This window comes from Malaya genurostris, chromosome 2, assembly GCF_030247185.1.
Source record: "Malaya genurostris strain Urasoe2022 chromosome 2, Malgen_1.1, whole genome shotgun sequence".
Taxonomy (NCBI): Eukaryota; Metazoa; Arthropoda; class Insecta; order Diptera; family Culicidae; genus Malaya; species Malaya genurostris.
The window spans coordinates 59837554-59861751 of NC_080571.1; the positions used below are offsets into that span (position 1 = coordinate 59837554).

The following is a 24198-nucleotide window of genomic DNA, read 5'->3' on the forward strand; positions in this document are numbered from 1 at the left end:
AACCTCCTTCTTTTGCTCGAATGCCTTCAGTATACGTTTATCCAACTGAGGGTTAGCAGGACCTTTTTTTCGACCCATTTTCGGTTTATCCTCCAAGGTGTTATCCTCACCGAACTTCCTGATTGCATTTCGCACGGCTTTTTCACTTACTCCTTCCATTTTCGCTTTCTTTCTCAGTCCGTGTTGTCTGCATTGTGTTGTCTGCACCATTTGTTCCAGGGGTGGAAATAAGCAAATTTTTTGATTCACAGCGAATAAAAATAGTCAGTATTATCTTTTCATACCACATATGTATTGTAGATATTAAAATGAATTTTGAAACAAATGATTTTTGATAAGATAAATTTTGGTTTTGCTTTCTCATATAGAAAGGCTATGCAATCACTGTGAAAATCGACTGTTTAACCGAGGCCCGGAGGGCCGAATGTCATTTACCATTCGACTCAGCTCGACGAACTGAGCAAATGTGTGTGTGTATGTGTGTGTGTATGTAAATAAAATAAGCACTCACTTTTCGCAGAGATGGCAATCAAAGATTCAAATGAAAGGTCTTATAGTCCCATAGCTTGCTATTGAATTTCATTCCGATTCGACCTCCGGTTCCGGAGATATAAGATGGTATGTACCAACAAAGTGAAAAAAATATGCACTCACTATTTTCAGAGCTGGCTGAACCGATTTTCACAAACTAAGATTCAAATAAAAGGTACTGTGGTCTAATAGCTTGCTATTGAATTTCATTTGAATGTGACTTCCGGTTCCGGAGTTATATGGTAATATGTGAAAATTTGAGAAAAAGTTTACACTCAATTATCTCTGGAACAACTCAATCGATTTTTGCAAACTAAGATTCAAATGAAAGGTCTTATAATATCCTAAAAATTTGTGGAACATTTTATCACGATCCGACTACCGGTTTTGGATCTAAAGTGTGATAAGTGGGAAATTACCAATTTTATTAGTATTTTTCCACGAACGATGGTTAAAAACAGGTACAAATCCCATAAAACTGTCCGATAAATTCTTCTAGTTTACAGAGCTTGTTAGTTTGTGGGCATAAAAACTTAATTCGGTACTACTAGTCTCCTCTTTTGCTGTTCCGAGAGCACCGAAAGTGGAGGAGAAAAACTCCTAAAACTAAATTCATTTCGATTTCTCTGCGATGCTTGAACCGATTTTCACAAATCTTGATTTGAATTAAAGTTCATACTGTCTTTAAACCTACTGTGAAATTTCATCCGAATCCGAATACCGGTTCCGCAGTTGCAGGGCGATGAGTGTCAAAGTTTTCAAATCGCCATATAGAGTGACAATATGTACAACACCGAAAGAAGAAGAAAACACAAAACGAACAAGGCGTGCTTTGTTCTATTTCGTACACGTTTTGTAGTGATGTCAATAATAATAATAATAATAATAATAATAATAATAATAATACTAATAATAATAATAATAATAATAATAATAATAATAATAATAATAATAATAATAATAATAATAATAATAATAATAATAATAATAATAATAATAATAATAATAATAATAATAATAATAATAATAATAATAATAATAATAATAATAATAATAATAATAATAATAATTTTATCACATGTTTTATGCTGTTTAGCTTGACTTACATATGCAGAAGTAACAAAAACGCAAGTTCGTTTCGTTTGTTAGATTTCGTTTAATTGGTTTAATCGAAATAGAGCATGAGATAGTAGGTATAGGTTTAACTACGTTCAAAACTGTTCCAATTTGTAGGTCATATTTGTTGGTGGCAAACGAACCAACTTCGGCTATCCCGTTCATCTGAATCCGGTTTCGGAAGAATTGGAAATAGTGATTGAAAATTGCAAAATGGATCTCCCTCACTTTTCTTGGAGATGGCCAAATCGATTTTCATAAACTTATAGGTTCAAAAGAACAGTCTTACAGTTTCATACGGAATCCCTTGATTTGTTGTGGATACTACTTTCGGTTCCGGAACTACAGGTTAAACAATTTTTATAGAGTTTGTGAGATTAGATCCGAACAAATTATCCTATTTCTATTCAATGAACATTTGTTTTTGCGAATTTTACGATTATATTTATGATGTATTGAGTAATATGAGAAAGGCATCATTACACCACTAGGTGGATTAAAATATCTTTTACTTAGAATTTAAAAATGTCTTCAATTTCATTTCCAAAATTTAAAACATAATCGCAATTTCAGTTTTGTTACCCAATTTTTTAATTCACGGTGCTCGGTTTTTTTGTTTCACAATCGGAAATCTTGATTCACATTTTCATGCGCAAAATGGGCTTATTTCCACAACTTATGTACACAATTTTTCGACGTTGTTCTGCTGAAAGTCCACGCATTTCGAAACAAACTAATGAAAACGAATAAACAACTGCACAAATGATTAGAGAAGAGTGTAAACAGCTGGACGCAGCCATAAAAATTGACAGATTCTGAACAATTGAGAAACGGCAGCGGTTTTTGATTGCGTCCATACTTTCTGGGACAGTTTTTATATACGACGAATAGTTTCCGAAAAACGATGTTTGAACTCGACTCGGAACTCAGACTGGCAACTTTCGGTGTCACGATGTTCCTTGAAAACTATTGCAATGTGGATATTATCCAACTGAATTTGATGAGCAGAAGCTGGAAACTATGTTTGAGGTCATTGCAAAATCCAAGACAAGACAAAAAAAAACAGTGTTCACTAGAATATTTCTACATCGTGTGTTCTACTAGTGTAATCCCGTAGGTACGTGTTCTCTTACACTGATATAATTGACATCCACGGTTTGTCTGTCCACTTTTAGTACACAATTGAAACAAAATCAATAAACACAATTCAAATTCGCCAAATAAGTATTTAGAAACCAGAAAACTACATAATTTGTGAAAGCAGAAAATTTTATATGATACCGTTTCTGATGATTCGCTACGTGAAAAATTGCAATAGCGGGACTCGGGCGAATTGTGTTCACGACCATATTATTAATAGAATTGATTAATTATTGCTGCAACTACAATTTATAAAAAAAAAATCTTCGAAATGTTGAATTGTTCTCCATCAATCAAAACCAATGATAATCAGATGGTATCTGAAAAGAATTAAAATTATGCACATTCTACAGTGTGTGTTCGCACCTACATCGGCTTTATCTCCAATCACTATATCTATACGTTCGGCCTTTTCCGATGATAAAAAAAAACCCAATCTATGGCCGCTAGTATCCACCGAGTTTATGACACCTGCAGTCGACATCGTCGTCATCCAGCCTCGAAGCTTTCCCAGAACGCCTCCGGGTCCCACCGGAGCTGCAGAGTAATTTAATTTTTTAATTAACTTTTTCCTCGCACTTATTACATCATGCTGCTGTCATCTCTGACTAAGCTTAACGAGGGCTACGCTGCCTCTCCACTATGCAGATGCCGCTGGCAGCGTAGGTTCCTGGTGATGCAGCAAACGGGAGCTGTCGTAGTTCCGCAGGCAGGGCGACAGAGACGGAAAGAGTGCATACCGTGCGACTAACATAATTGTTAACCTCTTCCGGTGTGCATTGGACGTGCCGGCAAGCAAACAAGCAAACTAGCAAGCAAGCAAGCCAGCAAGCTTGAATCAACGTACCTAAACCAATCTTTTGTTCTGCTGTCCTCCCCACGCCCAAAGGAATAGTGTAGCGTACGTCAACGATTCAATCGAGCCCGGGATCGTTCGTTGCCGTGGTGTGAAAAAGGTCAACCGAGTGCCCAGGGAGAATGTTCCGCTCATAGCAGAATGCCAGAGCTTTATGCCACTTCTCGTCACATTGATTCAACTGTTGTTGTCGTTGTCGTTGCCGTTGTTGTTGTTCAGGAGACTTCTCTCATTGGAGTTCTTTGTTTTGGACTTCTGAAAGTTCAACGTGTCGAGTGAAGAATCGTGAGCTTTCTGTATTTTCTTCCGTTACTTCAGAGATGCGAATAAGTGCAAAAACTGACGTAGATCGTGTGTGTTAATTGCAAATGGAATTGTATGCACAATGACACTAGTAACTTCAAACAATTTGGATTGGTTACCCAGGATAACTGCATTGCATACAAATCTTGCTATGTATGATCCATTGAAGGATATGAATCTGAACGGATTTGACTACCTTTGCCATTCTAGAAATAAAATGAATTGTTCGAACTCACAATTACAACAAATAAAATTTTTTGATGTTTTTGCAAAAACAAAGTGCCGTACCTGATGGGATTCCACCCATATTTATGAAAAAATTAGCATTAGATCTTGCAACCCCTTTGTGCTGGCTTTTTAATAATTCGCTTCAGTCTGGAGTTTTTACAGACACGTGAAAAAACTCTTTCCTTATACCAATTTTCAAAAATAGGAAAAAAGCAGACATATGCAACTATCGGGGGATTGCTATTCTTTCTTGCATTCCGAAGCTCTTTGAAGCGATCGTTAATGACAAACTGTTTAGTCAAATAAAAAAAAATAATTACTCACATGCAACATGGATTTTTTAAAGGACGTTCCACTACTACTAATTTACTTGAATTCGTCCACTATACCCTGACTGCTATGGACAAGGGAAATTACATTGAAGCTCTTTATACAGATTTCAGCAAAGCATTCGATCGTGTTGACATATCCATGCTTATGTTCAAATTAGAGAAATTGGGAATCTAACCAGGTCTTCTTAAATGGTTGGAATCTTATCTAACAAATCGTCAACAAATTGTAAAATTTAAGGGTAAAAAGTCGAGCCCCATTCACGTCAGTTCCGGGGTCCCCCAGGGATCTCATTTAGGTCCTCTTTTATTTATCTTGTTTGTTAACGACATTTCCTTTGTTTGAAAAAAAATAAAAATTCTTATAAACGCAGACGATATAAAACTATTTTTAGAAATAGAGAAATGTGAGGATGCCGAGGTTAAGGTTACCAGAAAGAAATTCTTTCTTTTTATACATGGTGTAACAAAAGTCTTCTTCAACTAAATGTGAAAAAATGCAGAAGAATAACATTCAGTAAAAAACGAAATACTCCTGACTTGATACTTACTCTTGCACGGAACGACCGAAATTAGCTCTGCGCCTAATTCGTATTACTGTTTTTGAATTAGTTGATTTTAACAACAAAATTTCCAAAGTAACTATAAAATTAGTTAAAATTGAGAATTTACTTTGCTGAAAAAACTCTTATTTTTAGAGAATGTGTTTAGTTGGTGAATATCCTGGGCACAAACCAGCAATATTTCAATCCAACACGAAATTCTCATTGACAACTAATTTTGTTATTAAAATCAGAAAATTTGTTTCTATTTATCTATCACCATCATTACTGAAGGACAGCCCAAAGAAAACGAAATTGAAATGGGTATTAATAACAAGTTTATTAGCCAAAAACTTATGAGAAGTGTCAAAGCAAAACAATCCATTAAAAAGCTAAAAAGGACAGTCTTATTGAAACTGATTGAAAATTGTTTTGATGTTTTTCGCATGTGTTCGATATATCTTTATTTAAATTTCTAAACCGATATGTAAAAATGTCGTAAACTGTTAGTGGAAATCGTATTTATTCAGAATTTGTGCGCACTTGAAGCGATTCTGCGTAATAATGTTTTTACGCGGAACAGTGAAGTGAATTTCGAATGTTTCACTCTAATTGTGATGAAATTTTTTTGTATCTTCAAACCTTCCGAGCTGCGCCGTCCGGTGTACTACTTGTATTCGGTTTTTGTTTTCCGAGTGCTCAAAGTTTTCAGTGAGAATGAAGAACACAGTGATTTAGAATAAAAAAAATCAAAAAGATGTTTATGTTTCGTTTATGTCTTTTTCTCCAATACAACATCGTATTTATACCTGCCAATATAGAAAAGACAACCGCGCCTGAAATTTTTTCGGCAGTAGTGTGCCATCTAGTGGCTAGTAGTCATTACGGTGTTACCGTTTCGGTAACAGGACGCCATATAGCTGCAGATTGCAGAAGCCAATTCAACCATTCATATTGGTTGAAAACAACATTTTATTTCTTTAATTCAACTAAAAAATTAGTTGAATGGAAAAGAAATGTGCCTTAGCTAAGAAATGACAGCACGTTTAGTTTGTGAATTCAACTAAAAAAAATAGTCATTTCAACAAATATTTTATTATTATTAAGGGAATGAGAATAAAAAATCTAAATTAGCAAAAGTAAGATTTTTTTAGTTGTCTCAAAAAATAACTAACTAAAATCAGCAAATCAACTAAATTTTTCGCGAAAATGCTGATTTCGGTCGTTCCGTGTGGAAGTCAAACAGTTCAAAAATGCGAAAGAATTGGGGACTTAGGAATAATACTAGATTCTAAAATGACTTTTGTTGGCCATTATAATACAATCATAAACAGAGCCAATAACATGCTAGGATTCATAAAACGATTTTGTTACTGTTTTCACGATCCGTATACAATTAAAACATTATACATTTCCTATGTTCGGTAGCTTGGTTTGGTCACCTTACTTAATCACATGGGAAGATCGAATAGAATCAGTTAAAAAACAATTTTTATTATTTGCAATTTTTATTATCTTCCGTCCTATAAAGCCCGCTGTATGCTAATCAGTATTCAAATATTAGAAGAACGCAGAAAATTTTCAATGGTCTCATTTGTAAATGACATTGTCTCGAATCGCATAGATTCCAGTCAACTCCTGTCCAAACTAAATTTTTACACTCCATCTCGGCGTTTAAGAAATCGAAATATTTTTATTACAAACCACCAGCGAACAAACTATGCAAAAATGGGCCAACAATTCAATTGATGGCTGTATACAACAAACATTCAGAAGCTGTCGATTTCACTATATCAAAAAACAAACTAAAACAATATTTCAGTTCTATTCGGTAAGCTAATTATTGTTATTTAACTCATACTAAATTATACATTATTTAATGATCTATTTAGAATAGGTTACTAATTTAAGACAATTATTGTAATTATCCTTATGGTCTACTTTTGATTAACGACAAATAAAAAAACAAAAAAAAATCAATATTGTGAACATATTATACTTCTTCAAATTATATTACTTATATCTGTTCTTTAGAACAGCTCTAATGTTTTTAATTTTGTTTTAAACAATTTCGTTTAAGTCGAGAGCAGCCCTGTTTATAATATAACGTCTTGAAAGTTGTCAAACGTAAAGATAATTAGGTGCATATAAGATCCTATCTCATGCCTAACGGAGATGTAATGGCGATTGCTCAATTATTGCACTTTGTCGAACTTCCATCAGTAGGACCAATCGCTGCTTACGAGCTGTCATTTAATGATGTTCTCCATCCTCCTTTTTTAAAATATACTCTTAAAAACATGTATATTCCACGAAAAATCAGCCACTGAAAATTTTTGTTTTCATCTTACTATACTGTGAAATCTATAAGCTGATGAAAAAAGGCTCTGTTTTTGTAAACGCGAAACATCAAAAAATCATATCTCGAAAATTCCACGTACCAAATTGAAATAAAAAAAATACGTGTCGAATATTGTTGAATTCTTTACCGAAAAAATTTCGTAAGATGAAAAAAAAATTTGGGTGGCTGATTTTGCGTGGAATGCCCCATATACCCGTGCGTACCTGTCACTTAACTTTGCAAAGAATTTCCTGAAAAAAATTACAAAATTTGTACTCCACAAGGTAGAAACCCTCCTTAAATGATTTTTTTATACAACAGGACCAATTGTCATGTAAGCCAGTTGTCGTATGTTCGAGCCCCGACTCGGAAGGATTCCTAGTGTTAGTAGGACCGCAGCACCAGCCATGAAATGGTTTTTTGTACGATATGATTCGGCAGCGAAATCTGTCGAAACAGAAAGTCAAATTACACAAAAGAAATTTGATACCAAAACGAAAAACGCTTTTGACAATTTTGACAATATTTGCAATATTTGCAATATTTGCAATATTTGCAATATTTGCAATATTTGCAATATTTGCAATATTTGCAATATTTGCAATATTTGCAATATTTGCAATATTTGCAATATTTGCCATGTTTGTAATATTTGCAATATTTGCAATATTTGCAATATTTGCAATATTTGCAATATTTGCAATATTTGAAATATTTGCAATATTTGCAATATTTGTAATATTTTTAATATTTGCAATATTTGTATTATTTGCAATATTTGCAATATTTGTAATATTTTCAATATTTGCAATATTTGCAATATTTGCAATATTTGTAATAATTGCAATTTATGTAATTCTGCCATTTTTCTACAAAGTTTGCATTTTATTACAATTTTTGGAATTTTTCACAATTTTTTACAATTTTTGCAACAATTTAGCTCTTTTGCAATTTAATACAATCAATTTTACACAATTTTTTCAAATCTTAACATTTTTTGCAATTCTTTACAGTTTTTGCAATTTTTGCAATAGCTCAAATGAAAGTACCGCTTGGCCAATAATAAGTTTTAAAATTTCGTATGGATCCGATTTCCGGTTCTGGAATAACAATAAAAAAATGTGCGAAAAACTGAATCTATTCACTTACTTTTCTCCGAGAAGGTTGAACCGGTTTTTTTTAACTTAGATTCAAATAAAAGACCTTACGGTCTTTTACAAAGTTTCTGAATTTCGTCCTAATTAGACTTCCAGTTCCGGAATTATGGTGTGATGACTGTTTGAAATGGCATGCCCTCGTATAGTGCGACGATGCAATAGAAAAAAAATGCCTAGTTGTACTCGAAATTACTCCAATGCATAGATCATTTTAGCAGTTTCCTCCGCTACTTCTTGACGAATTTTCAATTAAAAACGTGCTTAATCTACCTAGCAGTGAGATGATACCTTTTTTATCAATCCGCATGTGTTTTTTGCATGAATATTCTTCGGTATTTCAGTTTTCATAACATTATTCTAATATCCGTCGTTTTTAGTGGCAATTTGAGATTTTAATCTCTCATTACTTTGTAATGTCGAAACTGCAAATCGGATCGAATTTGAATCTAAAAGTGTAACAATCGATTAAACATTCCATGATATGTCGAAGTAATTTCCACTTTAGAGTTTAGGGTAATTTAAGGTACTTCCAGAGCCGATATTCAGGAACCAGCATAACCCAAACCGATTCGTATGGCCATATGACGAATAAATTGCAATATTCTTGAGTCCAAATTTAAAGCTTTTCGGGATTGTCAGCTTCTATATCGCTTTGAATTTTAAAAATTCATCATCCTGCAATTCCAGAATCGGTAGTCAGAATTTTTATAAAATAGGATTTATTTTAATTTGATCTATTGTTTCTGAAATTCGATTTGGCTTTTTTTGAGAAAACGATTGAGCTTTGAGAAACGATTCGATATTGGAACCGGAATTCGAAATTCGGTGTATTCGGTTGTTTCAAAATGTTTGAAAATCATGTGGACATCTTTGAGGAATCGTAGTGTGAATAAAATTTTTAGGTGCCTTCCGAAACGAAAACTGAATACAACCAAAAATGAAATAAGTTTATTTGGTTATCGACTATCCAAATCTTCTAACCTGATAAACCTGATTACTTTATGTGAAATAGACATTTTTATACTAATCACCCTGTATCTCTGAAACCGGAAGTCGGATCTGACTGAAAAGAAAGATGTTTTGTAAAATCTTAAAACTTTTCATTTGAATCTTAGATCGGTTCAGCCATCTTCGAGAAAAATGAGTTACACAGTTTTAATTTCGTTTCACATATCATCATGTAGTTCCGGAACCAGAGGTCAGAACCAAACGTAATTCAGAAACATTGTTTGGGAGTATACGTCTTTTCATATGAATCTGAGTTTGTTGAAAACGGTTGAGTCATCTCCGAGAAAATTGAGTGAAATTATTTGTCACACGCATTTTCTGATCTCGACGAACTGATTCGAATGGTATATGGCTGTTATGATCTTCCAGAATTTATTGCTGTAAGTAGTTTAAATCAATATAATTATGGAATTGCTTTCAACTCGAAAATTCTCATCTGGTTTACATATGGTATATTCGAACGATTATGTTGCCAAAAACGAACCGTGCTAAAATCGGTCCGAGGCAAAATATCATACTGTACACAGTCTTTTGGGTACTTAGAAACAAATGTATGTAACAGTATGAAAAATCGTGTTTTATGTTGCTCCAAAGCATTTCTTTGCCAGACAGCGCTCAAATCCTCTACTGATGGAATAGGGTTTAAAAGTCGCTTATACAAAAACTTCGATATCTTCGTTAAAAATGAACGGATTTCAACAATCTATGGCTTGTTGGATAGGTATTACCGTGCGGAATCTAAGTCTGAAAACATATTCTGTTTTATAGGTCAATTGTAACAGATACTGTCAAAAAACTGAAAACTTTGACATAAAGCTTCGTATAACTCAAAAAGTAAACATCCTATCTCAAAACCATTCAAAAGCGTTCTGGATGACGGGGAGACCATTCATTTTCGACTAGTTTGATCAAAATCGGTCCAGCCATCTCTAAGATCTCGACCTCTTAGTTGACAACACACATACACACATACACACACACACAGGGGGCAGCAGGGACTATGTCTAAGGGCTTGACGACCCCTCCCCCGGCAACTGCGAGTTGTAGGGCTTGCCTAGGATGTGGTGGGGTTTGGCAGTGGGCTCTGCTAATCCCCTATAAAAAGTATCAGCATGTATCCGGATGTATCCGCATGCAAGTCCTACTACAGCGATCGTGTGCCGCTCAAAGTGCACAGGCCCAGCAGGAGTGCCGACTCGGCACGTTAGGACTAACGCCAGTGAGGTTCTAACTATGGCATACTGGCTACTACACCATCCATGGATACGATACGGTAGATCGGAATATATAGAGAAGCTAGACCTGACAGTTGCGGTATTCTACTCCTTCAGTAAAGCAGGGTGGAACCGGCTTGAAATGGCGAGTAGGCTAATGCCGCAGCTGCCTTCCGTCCCATGAAACCGTGGTAGGCCTTATGGCACGCCGTCTCACTTTCAGCCACCTGGTTGGGATGACCGGGTGGAAGTAGGTTCAGATGCCCTTTTCCTGATTTGCGCTGATCCGGCTCTGAGCGTAAAGCCAACCCTCGCATGGCCTCACTGCACCGCATAGGTAACCATGGGATCATGATAGCGACTACTTTCGGCTGGGTTTGACGGTAGCCATAAGGGGGACCCATATAAAATGAGTTTTACACCATCAACATCGGCGTCGAGTAAGGAGATAAACCCTTTCGCAAGAGGGGGTTTGTGGAGGTCTCCATCCAGAACGAATGCGAGAGAGGAGAGTGCGGCGGTAGCTGAGGGAACGAGCGACAGCAATGCCCATGTCAAACCAGTGGACCAGCCTGAGTCCCGGGGGCAAGTGAAGGAATTAGTCAAGCTGAGTATGACAGCGGTCATAGAACAACTCGACGCGATTATTGCATTCACGCAGGAGAAATCCAACACCAGCAAGGAGCTGAAGGTGAACTTGCTGAAGCTACGTAAGGCCGTGAACGTAGCTAAAAGAGACCAAGAGGCGTTGTTAGTGCGGCTAGAGGGTGGCGGAAAGTCGGAGAAGTGTTCTCAACCAGAGCCTGTTGCGTTGGCCCAACAAGTCTTGGGCGACACGGCCGAAGTTAGAGCCCTGCGTAACGAGGTTGCACTCCAGTGCAAACGGTTGGATGAAATCGCCACCGCAGAAGAACTGGCCATGGCCATCAAGGAGCAAGGAGGTGTGGATGTCCCCTGAATCGATTGGTATATGACATTCGGCCTCCGGGCCTCGGCAAATTTTTCTAAAGTTTGAGCGAATTCTATACCTATTTTTTATATTTATAAAAAAAGGTAAAAACATAAGTTTGTTTAGAAAAATGTTCTAAACAAGCTGATATTTCTTTTTTGAATTTCCGCTGAACGACTGCGAAGAAAACTGCTTTTGCGTTTTGCAACAATGGTCGTTTTTCTAAGGTTGTAAATTGCCCCTTAAATTGCTGGTTATACGAATCGCCTTCGGTTGTATCGGTTTCGAAAGTACCTCAAAAGTGTTCAAAGCCTCGACCGATTTTCACAAACAAAAGTCTCTAATAAAAGGTACCTCGGAAATAATAGGAGTATTGTGCTTTATCGAGTGCTATCATCAGAGCTAATAAAAGTCATTTTCATTGACTGAAAAATAGACGAAAATGACAAGAAATTACTGTCATTCTCAGCTTCGCTTGCAAACTATGAGAACGAAATCCATGTCCAGTCATTGACATAAGCGGGACAGTTGTTTCAAAATTGTGTTTTTTCGTTCATTTGCCCTTTCAGTCATTTGCAGTTTTCAGTGGAAATCCCATAGTATGCAGTGTCGATATTCAACCAAAGCTGTGAGAAACGACAAAAAAAGGTTTTACAATAAGTTTCAACAGTTTCGAATTTGTAGTAGTTTTGGTTTCCAAAGAAGTTCTGGGATGTAATTACTTCGATTTGTCATATTTTAGTCACTTTTTATAGCCAAGCGTCACATATTTTCAATACATCGATGAAAGAATGAGACGTGAAACTCTGCTATTGCTACCTGTTGTCTTGTCACAGAGGAAAGAGTGACGTTGGCAATACCGTACCGGCGAAGTAACACATGGATCAATAAGTCCCGAGACTAAAGCAAAGATGGCGCTCGTAGTAAACCAGTAACCACGTCTTTCTAGAGTACTAACCTTTGCTTGGAACGAGTCAAAATTTTAAGTCGATCCGACCAGAAACAGCTAAGTTATCGAGGTTGGAGTAAAGTCGTTTTGTAGTTTGTTCAAAAAATGGAAAAAACCGAGTTCCGTGTTTTGATAAAACATTGTTTTTAATGGGTAAAAACACCGTGCAAGCGAAACAATGGATTGAAAAATGTTATCCGGACTCTTGTCCATCAAAAGCAACGATTTGTCGGTGGTTCGCCGAATTTAAACGTGGTCGTACCGACACAAAGCCGTTACACCGGAAAATGTGAGTGAAGTGACAAAAATTATAATGAAAGATCGTAAAGTGAAGCTCCGTGAGATTGCTGAGATGACACAGATATCATATGGAAGTGTATTTACTATCCTTCATGAAAAATTGAGCATGAAAAAGGTTTTTTCCAAGTGGTTGCCGCGATTGCTTTCGATGGAACAAAATGCACCCTGCCACAAGTCGATGAAGACAATGGCGAAGTTGAACGAATTGGGCTTTCATCTGCTTCCCTACCCCCCATACTCGAAAGATTTAGCCCCCAGTGACTACTGGCTCTTTGCTGATCTTAAAAAAATGCTCCAGGGAAAAAGATTTGGCTCAAATGAGGAGGTCATCGCTGAAACTGAAGCTTATTTTGATGCGGAAGATGAATTTTTTTATAAACATGGTATTGAAAAATTGAAAAAAAGTTGGAACCATTGTATCACCCTAAAAGGTGATTATGTTGATGAATAAAAAAAAAATTTGCAAAAAAAAATTTTGTTTCCATTGTTAGTATCGGGACTTATTGATCCATGTGTTATCCGAAGAGCTACAAAAATCAATTTATCTGCAGATCGTTTCGGTAATTGGTTTTCGCATAAGCACTGCGATATAATTTGATTTCCCGTTTTTTACGAATTTAATTAATGTAAACAAAAACATTTCCAGCCTTCAACATTGTCTCATGTCTGTTTGCAAAACAGACTACATATAAATGATGAATCAATCACTACACTGCTATCAGTCCAGAAACGCACGGCAAGTAAGCGTCTCGGCAAGGCATTTCCAGTATGACAGGAAAATATCTTGGAAATCATCGGCAATGCAGCTAATCGCAGCATTTTGATGGTTACCAGTCCGACAACGCTAGTATTATTGCTGCGGAAGGTTCGCCTGCACACCAACCGAACCGTAACCCCATGACGGGTTCGGAATTAAAACATGTTCCGCAGTGCGTAAAACCATTTCAGTTACCGGAGCTGTCGGAATCGATGCGATACAAATATCAACAACTGCTTTGGATCGATTTTTCCCCCAATCCCCGAGTTTGCTTCTTGTGCCCTCAGCCTGGTCGAATTCTGCACGGAGTCAGCTGGTTATTCTCTTGGATGATGGATTTTTCATCGTCTTCTTTTTCCGTGCCAGCAGGTAGCCTGGGAAAGTTGGCATGGTAAAGTAGGAGGAAATGAGATGAAAAAAATAAATCTAATTTAGATGTATATAACTGAAGCGATTAAAGGGGATTTTTCTCGCATCAATACCACAGTGCTACCGTGGCCGTGGCACGAGGGGTGGATGCATCGAAACGGATCTGATCAGTGGAGTGGCAAGACAGAATTGGGGGAAGGGAGCGAAGGAGGGAGGCCACATTTATTCCGCTGATTGAAATTGAAAGGTAAAATCATCTTCCCGTATCGAAGTTTTTTCACTGAACCATCATCGTCATCATCATCATCATCATCATCATCATTTTTATCACCTTCTTGGTTGTTGCCTTCGTCGTCGTCGTCGGGAGGAACTTACGCGTGTTCCTCGACCGGACAAAATTATGACGCGCTGAAGGATATTGAACATTTTCTTTTTTTTTCATTCGCTCAAGGTTTTCCACTTGACCTGGTCCTTCCATCGTCGACGTCGTCGTCATCGTCACCACGTTTTGTTAATCCAACCGGAGTAAATAACGATTTCGCGGAATGACGGTAATTTATTTGTAACTGTTGGACTGGGTGTTAGTTGTTTTCATAAATTTGCTAATTCCACGCTTTCGTGGTTGGGCTAACATCAAGTGGTGCTCATAAGTTTCGGCAAAAGTAGCACAAACGAAAGCTGAAGTCAAAGTCAAATTCAAAGTTCAATTGAGTGTTTAGTTTGAAACTCAAACACTTTCATATTTATGCATGTGGAGCACAGCTGAGAAGATCTAGTCTTTGATTCCTCAACTCGATTCGTGAAGATTGTCAAGTTGCCGCACTAAACCAGAACCACTTCATTCACGCCACCATCGCGAAATGCCATCAAAATCGGAGATGGCCCCCGAATCGTTTTAGCACCGTAAAATAAAGAGATAAACCATAAATTTAATTATAATACAAATTACGACGATATTATCTGGTAATCATTCGGCAAGTCTGCAGCATCCTTTTTTGGCTGGCGCGACTGAAACGACCGCTCGGAAAGCATCGGGACCACCGAAATCGGTACTCCCACCGAACGGTGGGCGTGGGTTGGATGAAAGTTTAGGGGGCCATCGTAACCCGCACAAAAAAAAACTGAAATCCTCCAATGTGATGTGTGCACCAGATGAAAAGATTGATGTGTCAGCGCCATCCCGGAAGAGCCCGGTGGCGGAGAAACACCTCAGCAGCCGTACCGTACCAGCAGCTTGCTGCAGAACAACAATGAAAGGAGATAAGATAATAAAAATAATAAAGACTCATAAATTATGATGATTTTTACGTCTGTACCTGTGGCATATTCGGCAACCGGTAAAACGGTAAACGGGGAGAGAGCCTGCCTCCCCCCTGCTCGCGGGTCCTCCGAAAAACGAACGAAAGAAGGGTGTACCTAATTGTGGCACGGAAATTTATGTGAATGTTATTTTGTTGCCGAGACTGGAATGGCGCTTCCGGTGATTCGACTTTGATTTGCTTGCTCATCTGATTGATGGAGTAGCGGTGCGATTTCGGGATTGCGGCAGGCAGGCAGACAGGTGGGTAGGCAGGGAGACGATTCGTGAAAAATAGCAGATGTGCTCGTTTGGCGAGGTATGCACGATAAATCACACATCTGTAGGTCGGAAAACGGCTTCCGAACGGCGGTGGCGTGAATGCCCATAGCCATAGCTTGAGAATTTATCGTTTCGGTGGTTGGAAATTATTTGAGCACTGGTTTTCCGCAGACAAAAAAAAATTACGTATTGGATTGCAATCAAGTGAGGCTAAACTTTTTTATGTTTCATCCTTCCGGTGAATGGCGTATAGAAAGTGGATACGGTACTATTATTATCGACACACTGCACAATCAGGACGGTTCAAATGAATATGCGATTAGTTTGAGTGTTTGAGAATATAGTGTTGGTTTTCTTAGGTCCTGTTCTCTTCGTTTTCGGAGCGTCCGATACAATAATATCTCGATACAGAACTTAATCTACAGAATATCTCGAGTTGTACTAAGCCAACATAATTGTTTTAACATGCAATCAGATATTCGATCAGCAAATCATGATCCCGTTTTCAATAGTGTTAAATAACTCAAAAACTGAACTTTTCAAAATTTTGGAAACAATGAGGAAAGCATATCAGCAGTCAGGTACTTCTCAGTCCCGATGTTCTACTGGACGAGTTTAAAAGACGAACTTTGACCGAAAATCGTTCAGTGCGTTTAACGTTCGATAGACGGGACTGGAAGTCACAGCAACAACAGACTACATGCGAAGTGTAAAGCCTCATGTGGAATAGATTTCGGAACTGAATTCTAAAACCGAAACTTTTGAAATTGAATCTAGAACCTGGGTTCTTGTTCACACCGCTGGGCAGTCACCGTCGAACAAAAAGGATATCGGCGAAATCACCGAACCCCTTTTCAAGTGATGTACTTCGCAAAGGTGGAAAGTTGTCAGTGCTGTAAAAAAATGGAGAAAACAACAACTAGAAGAAGAACGTCAACAACATTAAAATTGCATTTCATCATATAGTGAGTTTATTTCGGATTGCTCATATAGTTTAATAAAAATTTTATTAATTGGTTGAATAGTTGGTAGATGATTGAATAGTGTTGATAATACAAAGGTAAAAATTTAATCCATTTAGAGTAAGATTTGAGATTATTGAAATGTGTTTGTAGGTCGGTGAAACCGTTAGCGTGAAGTAAAATCTTTGCTAAAAACGTCGTCGAAGGCCATATTCAACAAAGCGTAAGATGATTCTGTAGATAAAAGAAAAAGTATTATAAACAATTAAATATTATTAGGAATAACTGAATTGTACAAACAAAGTTTGTAGAAGGAAACGAGATCTAGGAAGGATTCGATATTGTGAAAAAAGGAAAGAGGATACTATTTGAGTATGTATAAAAAAAACAAATGAAATTATTGTTAAACTGAAATAAAATTACTTACAGTTTTTGAGCTGCTTCTAAAAGTTGCTGCAAAAGATAGTTTCTGGTTCATCCGAACAAACTCAAAAATCAAATATTGAGATTTCGGAGAACCTCAATCACGATGAGCGAATCGAACCTGGATTTCACCATGACACCGTGCGAAGCCTGTGGGGAAATATCGACGCAGAATGAGGAGATGATTGCTTGTGATAACTGTGAGCGATGGTATCACACTCGTTGTGTAGATGTTACGGCGGCAGACAAAAAAGGTAAGAAATGGTTCTGTCCTGAAGATGTCTGCCAAGCGGCTTCCCAAGACTACCAGAAACGGAAGAAAATGTCACGGTCGAAGAATAACGCGGAAGATTCGGATAGTTTGACTACGAAATCCGGAGAGCGTCAACATCCGCCAGTATCTCCTTCCTTGCAAAATAAAATCAAAGAAATGGAAGTGGAGAAAAAGCGTTTGGAAGAAGAAATGGACGCAGAATATTTACTGAAGGTAAAGGAACTCGAATTAAGATAATCCATGCGAGAGAAAAAAATACGTTTAGAAAGAGACTTGCGTGAAAGGGAGCTGCAGTATGATAGAGAGCTTCGTGAGAAGGAAATCAAAGAAACAAAGTCTCAACATCGTAGAGAACTTCAGGAATAGAAGGATCATTTATGCCGTCTGAAGAAGATACAAGATCTTCACGAAGCAGAAATGTCGTTTGTAAAAGAGCAATTAGAAAAGGTAAAATTGGAGAACAGTGGAAAAACGCAGAAATCTTCGGTTGATCCACGACAAAGTTCTTCTAAATTGCAAGGGCGGAAAGGTACGCCATCGCGTAGTCCGGCGCTTGACAGTAAAAATCTAACGGTCGAAAATGAGATGTCAGATGAAAATAATGATGACATTGATGATGAAAATAACCAGTCAGGACGCTCGGATAGCGAATCGAATAGCGAAGCGGGTTGTGAAGCTGGCGGCGAAGCGGATAGCAATAGCGAATACAACGTCGGAAATGGGGACACAGTGCCCGACGGATTTCCAAACGGACTGGGGCCACAGCGTACTGGACCAAGTAGGGCTCAATTGACCGCGCGTAATGGGCTTACCAAAAAGCTTCCTGTTTTCTCAGGAAGACCTGAAGAGTGGCCACTGTTTTTCGGAGCATATCAAGCGTCCAACGAAGCGTGCGGATTCTCCGACGTAGAAAATCTGGTGAGACTTCAGGAGTGTTTGAAAGGACAAGCTCTGGAGTGTGTTCGTGGTCAGCTTCTTCTTCCAAAATCGATTCCCGGAGTGATAGCAAAACTCCGTCAGCTTTACGGACGTCCTGAACAGTTACTGCAAAGTCATTTAGAGAAAGTGCGAAAGCTTGAACCGCCAAGATCTGACAAGTTGGCCAGTTTCATACCGTTCGGAAATACAGTCGAGCAACTATGCGAACACTTGGAAGCGGCGGATCTTTCACAACATATGGTGAATCCGATCCTCATCCAAGATCTAGTAAGCAAGCTGCCGGATGGGGAAAAGCGACAATGGGTACAGTATAAAAGGAAGAAGAACACTGTAATGCTTCGAACGTTCACAAATTTCCTTTCGAGGATCGTGACAGACGCTTGTGAAGCAAATGTAACCTACGAATACAAACCGGAGGTAAGAACTACTGCTGGGACAAGCGGAAGAACAAAAGCGAAGGAAAAAGCTGCGCTCTTCAGTCATAGCGAAGTACAGAGTTCTAGTTCAAACGGATCTGATAGGAAACAACAAAGGCCGTGTAGGGTATGCCAGCGTACGGATCATCGTCTGCGGTTTTGCCAAGACTTTCAAAATTTGCACTTTGCGGAACGCTTGAAAATTGTAACAAAATGGAAACTTTGCAAGATTTGTCTTAATGAACACGGTGGACAATGTCGTTTCAAGATTCGTTGCAACGTCGGTGACTGTAAAGAACAGCACAATCCGTTGATTCATCCAAGCTCGGGCGCCGTTGGAATGAGTGCGCACATTATATCGAGCAGTACGGTAATGTTCCGAATGGTTCCGGTGCAAGTGCATTGCGGACGCAAATCGGTAATCGTTCTCGCTTTCTTGGATGAAGGTACCTCAGTAACTTTGATCGAAAGCAAGTTGGCAGATCGCTTAGGGCTTTCAGGGGTACAGGAAAAACTCACTATTAAGTGGACTGCAGAGGTTACGCGAGTGGAGAAAGCATCGAGGCGAATGAACGTCTGGGCTTCCGTTGTTGGAGCGAGAAATCAAGGGAAGCTGTTACTGCAAACGGTTCGTACAGTCGAAAGAATGATGTTGCCTCATCAAACGCTAAACGCGATGCAGTTGGCGTCGAAGTACGAGCACTTACGTGGTTTGCCAATCGAATCCTACGATGGTAGGCCGTAACTTCTGATCGGTTTAAATAACATTCACTGTTTTGCACCGGTAGAGGCGAAAATCGGTACTACAGTCGATCCAACTGCGGTTCGATGCAAGCTTGGGTGGACGATCTACGGACCGAGACAAGCAGACTCATCGTTAGGAAAGAATTATCTGGGATTCCATCAAGAAGTTTCGAATGAAGTAATCCATGAAATTCTAAAAAGCCACTATGCATTAGAAGAATCGGTGGTAAACTTTCAGCAGGAATCGGCTGAGGACAAACGAGCTCGCTCGATCTTAGAACGGACGACAAAGCGCGTAGGTAGTAGATTTGAAACCGGTCTTCTGTGGAGTTCAGATGCCGTATGTTTTCCTGATAGTGGCTCTCAAACGAATGAAGCTGCTAGAGAAGAAGTTGGGAAAAACGCCCGAATTGTTTCAGAACGTCCGTAACCAGATAACAGAATATCGAGACAAGGGTTATGCTCATCTAGCCACGGCAGATGAATTGATCGACACTGACGATAAAAAGGTTTGGTAACTCCCGCTAAACGTCGTACTGAACCCGAAGAAACCAGGAAAGGTTCGTATAGTTTGGGATGCGGCGGCAACTGTGCAAGGAGTTTCATTGAATTCCATGTTGCTGAAAGGACCTGATCTACTCGTCCCACTTGTGTCGGTGATAGTTGGATTCCGTGAACGAAAAATCGCTTTCGGCGGGGATATCAGAGAGATGTACCATCAGTTGAAGATCACTTCGGAAGACAAGCAAGCACAGCGTTTCCTGTTCCGGGATAGCTGCAATGAGTCACCTAAAATCTACGTGATGGACGTCGCAACATTTGGTTCGAAGTGTTCCCCGGCATCGGCGCAGTACGTGAAGAACCGGAATGCAGAAGAATATGCTACTTAATTCCCGGAGCAGTAGAACGAGCAAAGCAGGTGAGTTACATCCATAAACAAGCTGGATTCGATATTCGCAATTGGGTGTCTAATTCGCCAGAGGTGCTTTCGGCTTTGGGAGAATAGAAATCGATGGGGCCCGTTCTGTTTAACCAAGATAAACAAATATATGGTGAGCGTGTACTAGGAGTGGTTTGGGATCCTACACAAGACATGTTGTGTTATGGGATTTTTCGATCCACTGGGTTTGTTATCTCCTTTTACGATCCATGGTAAAATAATCGTTCAACAGTTATGGCGAACCGGATGTGAATGGGATCAACTGATTGATGAGAACTGTTGGGCTAAATGGAAGCAATGGACAGAATTACTTCCGGAGGTAAAGTCGTTACGCATACCACGATGCTATTTAGGTGAAGCTGTATCGTCGTCCATTGACTCTTTGGAACTGCACATTTTTACGGATGCGAGTGAGCATGCTTACGGTTGTGTCGCATATCTTCGTGCGTCGAAGAATGGAATCGTACACTGTAGTCTGGTCATGTCGCGAGCAAAGGTAGCTCCACTCAAAAGACAATCGATTCCTCGATTAGAATTGATGGCCGCAGTTCTCGGTGCACGTATGAGTCAAACAATTCTGGCTTCACATACTTTACAAATCACTAAGACTGTACTGTGGACAGATTCACGAACGGTTCTCTCGTGGCTGTGTTCGGACACGTACAGATATAAGCAGTTCGTGGCATTTCGAGTAGGAGAAATTCTTGAATTGACGGGGATGACGGCTTGGCGCTGGGTCCCAACAAAACAAAACGTTGCGGACGTACTCACAAAGTGGGGACGAGGTCCTCCGTTGCAGAACGATGCTGAATGGAGAAATGGTTCCAGTTTTCTGTATAAATCACACGACCAATGGCTATCAATGGAAAATACTGTTGAGACGGACGAAGAATCAAGAGGAGTAATGCTATTCCATGCTGTTGTTAAGGCTGAAGCATTTTCTCATTGGACTAAGCTAGTCAGAGTGACGGCAACAGTGGTGCGTTTTATTGCTAACTGCCGGCGCAAGATGGCTGGACAGTCGATTATTACATCGAAAGCGACGAAAAATCGGCTACGTTCCTTTAAAAAGGAAAACAATAACGTTCAGAGACCCCTCCAGCAGGACGAAATGTACAAAGCCGAAACCATTTTATAGAAGCAGGCGCAGTTTGACAGTTTTCCTGACGAGATGAGTACGATGACGGAAAATCTACAGCGGAAGCCGAATCAGCCAATGAAGAAAATTGAACGATCTAGTTGTTTGTACAAATTGTCGCCGGTGATGGACGTAGAAGGTGTACTGAGAGTGCGAGGCAGGCTAGAGAAGAACGAAACAATCCCTTTCGACAAAAGATACCCGATTATTCTATCCCGGAAGCATGAAATCACAAGAAAGTTGATTATGCATCTTCATGAAAAGTATGGTCATGCAAACCGCGAAACTGTCTTCAACGAGTTGAGGCAGAAATTCTGGATACCAAATGCTCGCGCTGCTATTCAGCAAGTTACGAAAGAATGTGTGTGGTGCAAGGTTAATCGATGTTTGCCTTCCGTACCAATGATGGCTCCGTTACCAGTTCAAAGAATTACGTCTCATTTGCGGACATTCTGTTCAGTCGGCGTTGATTACTTGGGTCCGGTCGAGGTCTCGGTAGGACGTAGGAAAGAGAAAAGATGGATCGCCGTGTTTACGTGTATGGTTGTTAGAGCTGTACATCTCGAGATTGTACACACTTTAACGACGCAATCTTGTTTAATGGCCATCCGTAGATTCGCGTGCAAGCGAGGAGCTCCGGAACAAATATTTTCGGATAATGCAACGTGTTTTCGTGGAGCAGATGCCGTGATGGAGAAGACGAAAAAGAAAATCCACAGTGAATGCGCAGAAAAAGTCTCGTCAGCGGTGACGGCATGACACTTTAATCCTCCAGGAACGCCGCATATGGGCGGCGTATGGGAACGCATGGTACGATCCGTTAAGGAAGCAATGCGTGCGTTGGACGACGGGCGGAAATTGACAGACGAAATCCTCGCCACTACGCTGGCCGAAGCTGAAGATATTATTAATACGCGGCCACTGACTTATATTCCACAAGAATCAGCCGAGGAAGAAGCTATTACTCCAAACCATTTTCTGCGCGGAACCTTAACCAATACGGATAAGAAGATGGATGATTCTGTTGATTTTGCTGATGCTCTGCGAGATGTTTACAAACGATCGCGGTACTTGGCTGATAAAATGTGGGACCGGTGGTCGAAGGAATACTTGCCGTCACTAACTCATCGCTCTAAATGGATGGAGGATCAAAAGCCAATAAAGACTGGAGATTTAGTGTTCGTGATAGACGGAAAGAATAGGAGAAACTGGGTACGTGGACGAGTACAAGAAGTAATAGAAGGAGCTGATGGAAGAATCCGTCAAGCAAATGTAAGGACTGCAGATGGAAAAGTGCATCGACGTGCTGTGGCTAATTTAGCGGTGTTAGATGTTCAGGATGGTAAATCTGGTATTTCCGGAGAATCTACCGGATGTTACGGGCTGGGGATTGTTCACACCGCTGGGCAGTCACCGTCGAACAAAAAGGATGTCGGCGAAATCACCGAACCCCTTTTCAAGTGATGTACTTCGCAAAGGTGGAAAGTTGTCAGTGCTGTAAAAAAAAAGGAGAAAACAACAACTAGAAGAAGAACGTCAACAACATTAAAATTGCATTTCATCATATAGTGAGTTTATTTCGGATTGCTCATATAGTTTAATAAAAATTTTATTAATTGGTTGAATAGTTGGTAGATGATTGAATAGTGTTGATAATACAAAGGTAAAAATTTAATCCATTTAGAGTAAGATTTGAGATTATTGAAATGTGTTTGTATGTCGGTGAAACCGTTAGCGTGAAGTAAAATCTTTGCTAAAAACGTCGTCGAAGGCCATATTCAACAAAGCGTAAGATGATTCTGTAGATAAAAGAAAAAGTATTATAAACAATTAAATATTATTAGGAATAACTGAATTGTACAAACAAAGCTTGTAGAAGGAAACGAGATCTAGGAAGGATTCGATATTGTGAAAAAAGGAAAGAGGATACTTTTTGAGTATGTATAAAAAAACAAATGAAATTATTGTTAAACTGAAATAAAATTACTTACAGTTTTTGAGCTGCTTCTAAAAGTTGCTGCAAAAGATAGTTTCTGGTTCATCCGAACAGTTCTAGTTCACCAGATTTCAGAATGTCATTTAAGATTTAGTGTTTAATTTCAGGTTTCAGTTTCAGAATTTAGTTCCAGAATACAGGTTCAAACGTTAAAATTATGACTCATAGAAGGAGGAACTCAATCCTAGTTCTAGATTCTGGGACTAGATTTTTAGTGCCTTAAATTTAGTTCGGAATTCTTATCCAAAATTCAGAATTAGGAATTCAACTTCAGAATTCTGGAACAAAAGTCAAGATTTGAAGTTTAGATCTGGATTCTGGAACACAATTTTAGATCTGAACTCTGAACCAAAACTTTGGAACTGACTTTTGAACTTAATTCCTGAATGCAGCTTCAGAATTTATTGACAACATTCACTTTCAGAATTCATATCCAAAACTAGATACAGAATTTAGAAGCTGCATGCTGGAAATGTACTCGAAATTTGAATTCTGGCATTAGATTTTGGAACTGAATTCAGGTTTTTCGTTGAATTCGGAAGCTGGATTCATGGAAGCCCCCGATACGTTCCCCACAGTCGAGCCACTGCAGCCAGCGATCGTCAGCCGTCCCGGTCCTGTGCGCGGAAACGAAAAGGGGGTCTTCCAAACCACCACAAATGGCAAGTACTCATCTGTATGGAACGGTTTTAGCACTG

The 24198-nt window shown here is 39.0% G+C and overlaps 2 protein-coding genes across 5 annotated transcripts in view; both read left to right on the forward strand.

The window, feature by feature from the left end:
• LOC131427224 (synaptogenesis protein syg-2) overlaps nucleotides 1–24198 on the forward strand; it is a 957395-nt gene that overhangs the window by 119399 nt on the left and 813798 nt on the right. The gene's annotated exons all lie outside the window — the stretch shown is intronic.
• On the forward strand, nucleotides 16591–19429 carry LOC131427225 (uncharacterized). Its single transcript, XM_058590221.1, has 3 exons — nucleotides 16591–16728; nucleotides 16784–16853; nucleotides 16910–19429. The coding sequence occupies exon 3, from the start codon at nucleotides 17745–17747 to the stop codon at nucleotides 19425–19427; it is 1683 nt and encodes a 560-aa protein (XP_058446204.1). The 5' UTR covers nucleotides 16591–16728; nucleotides 16784–16853; nucleotides 16910–17744; the 3' UTR covers nucleotides 19428–19429.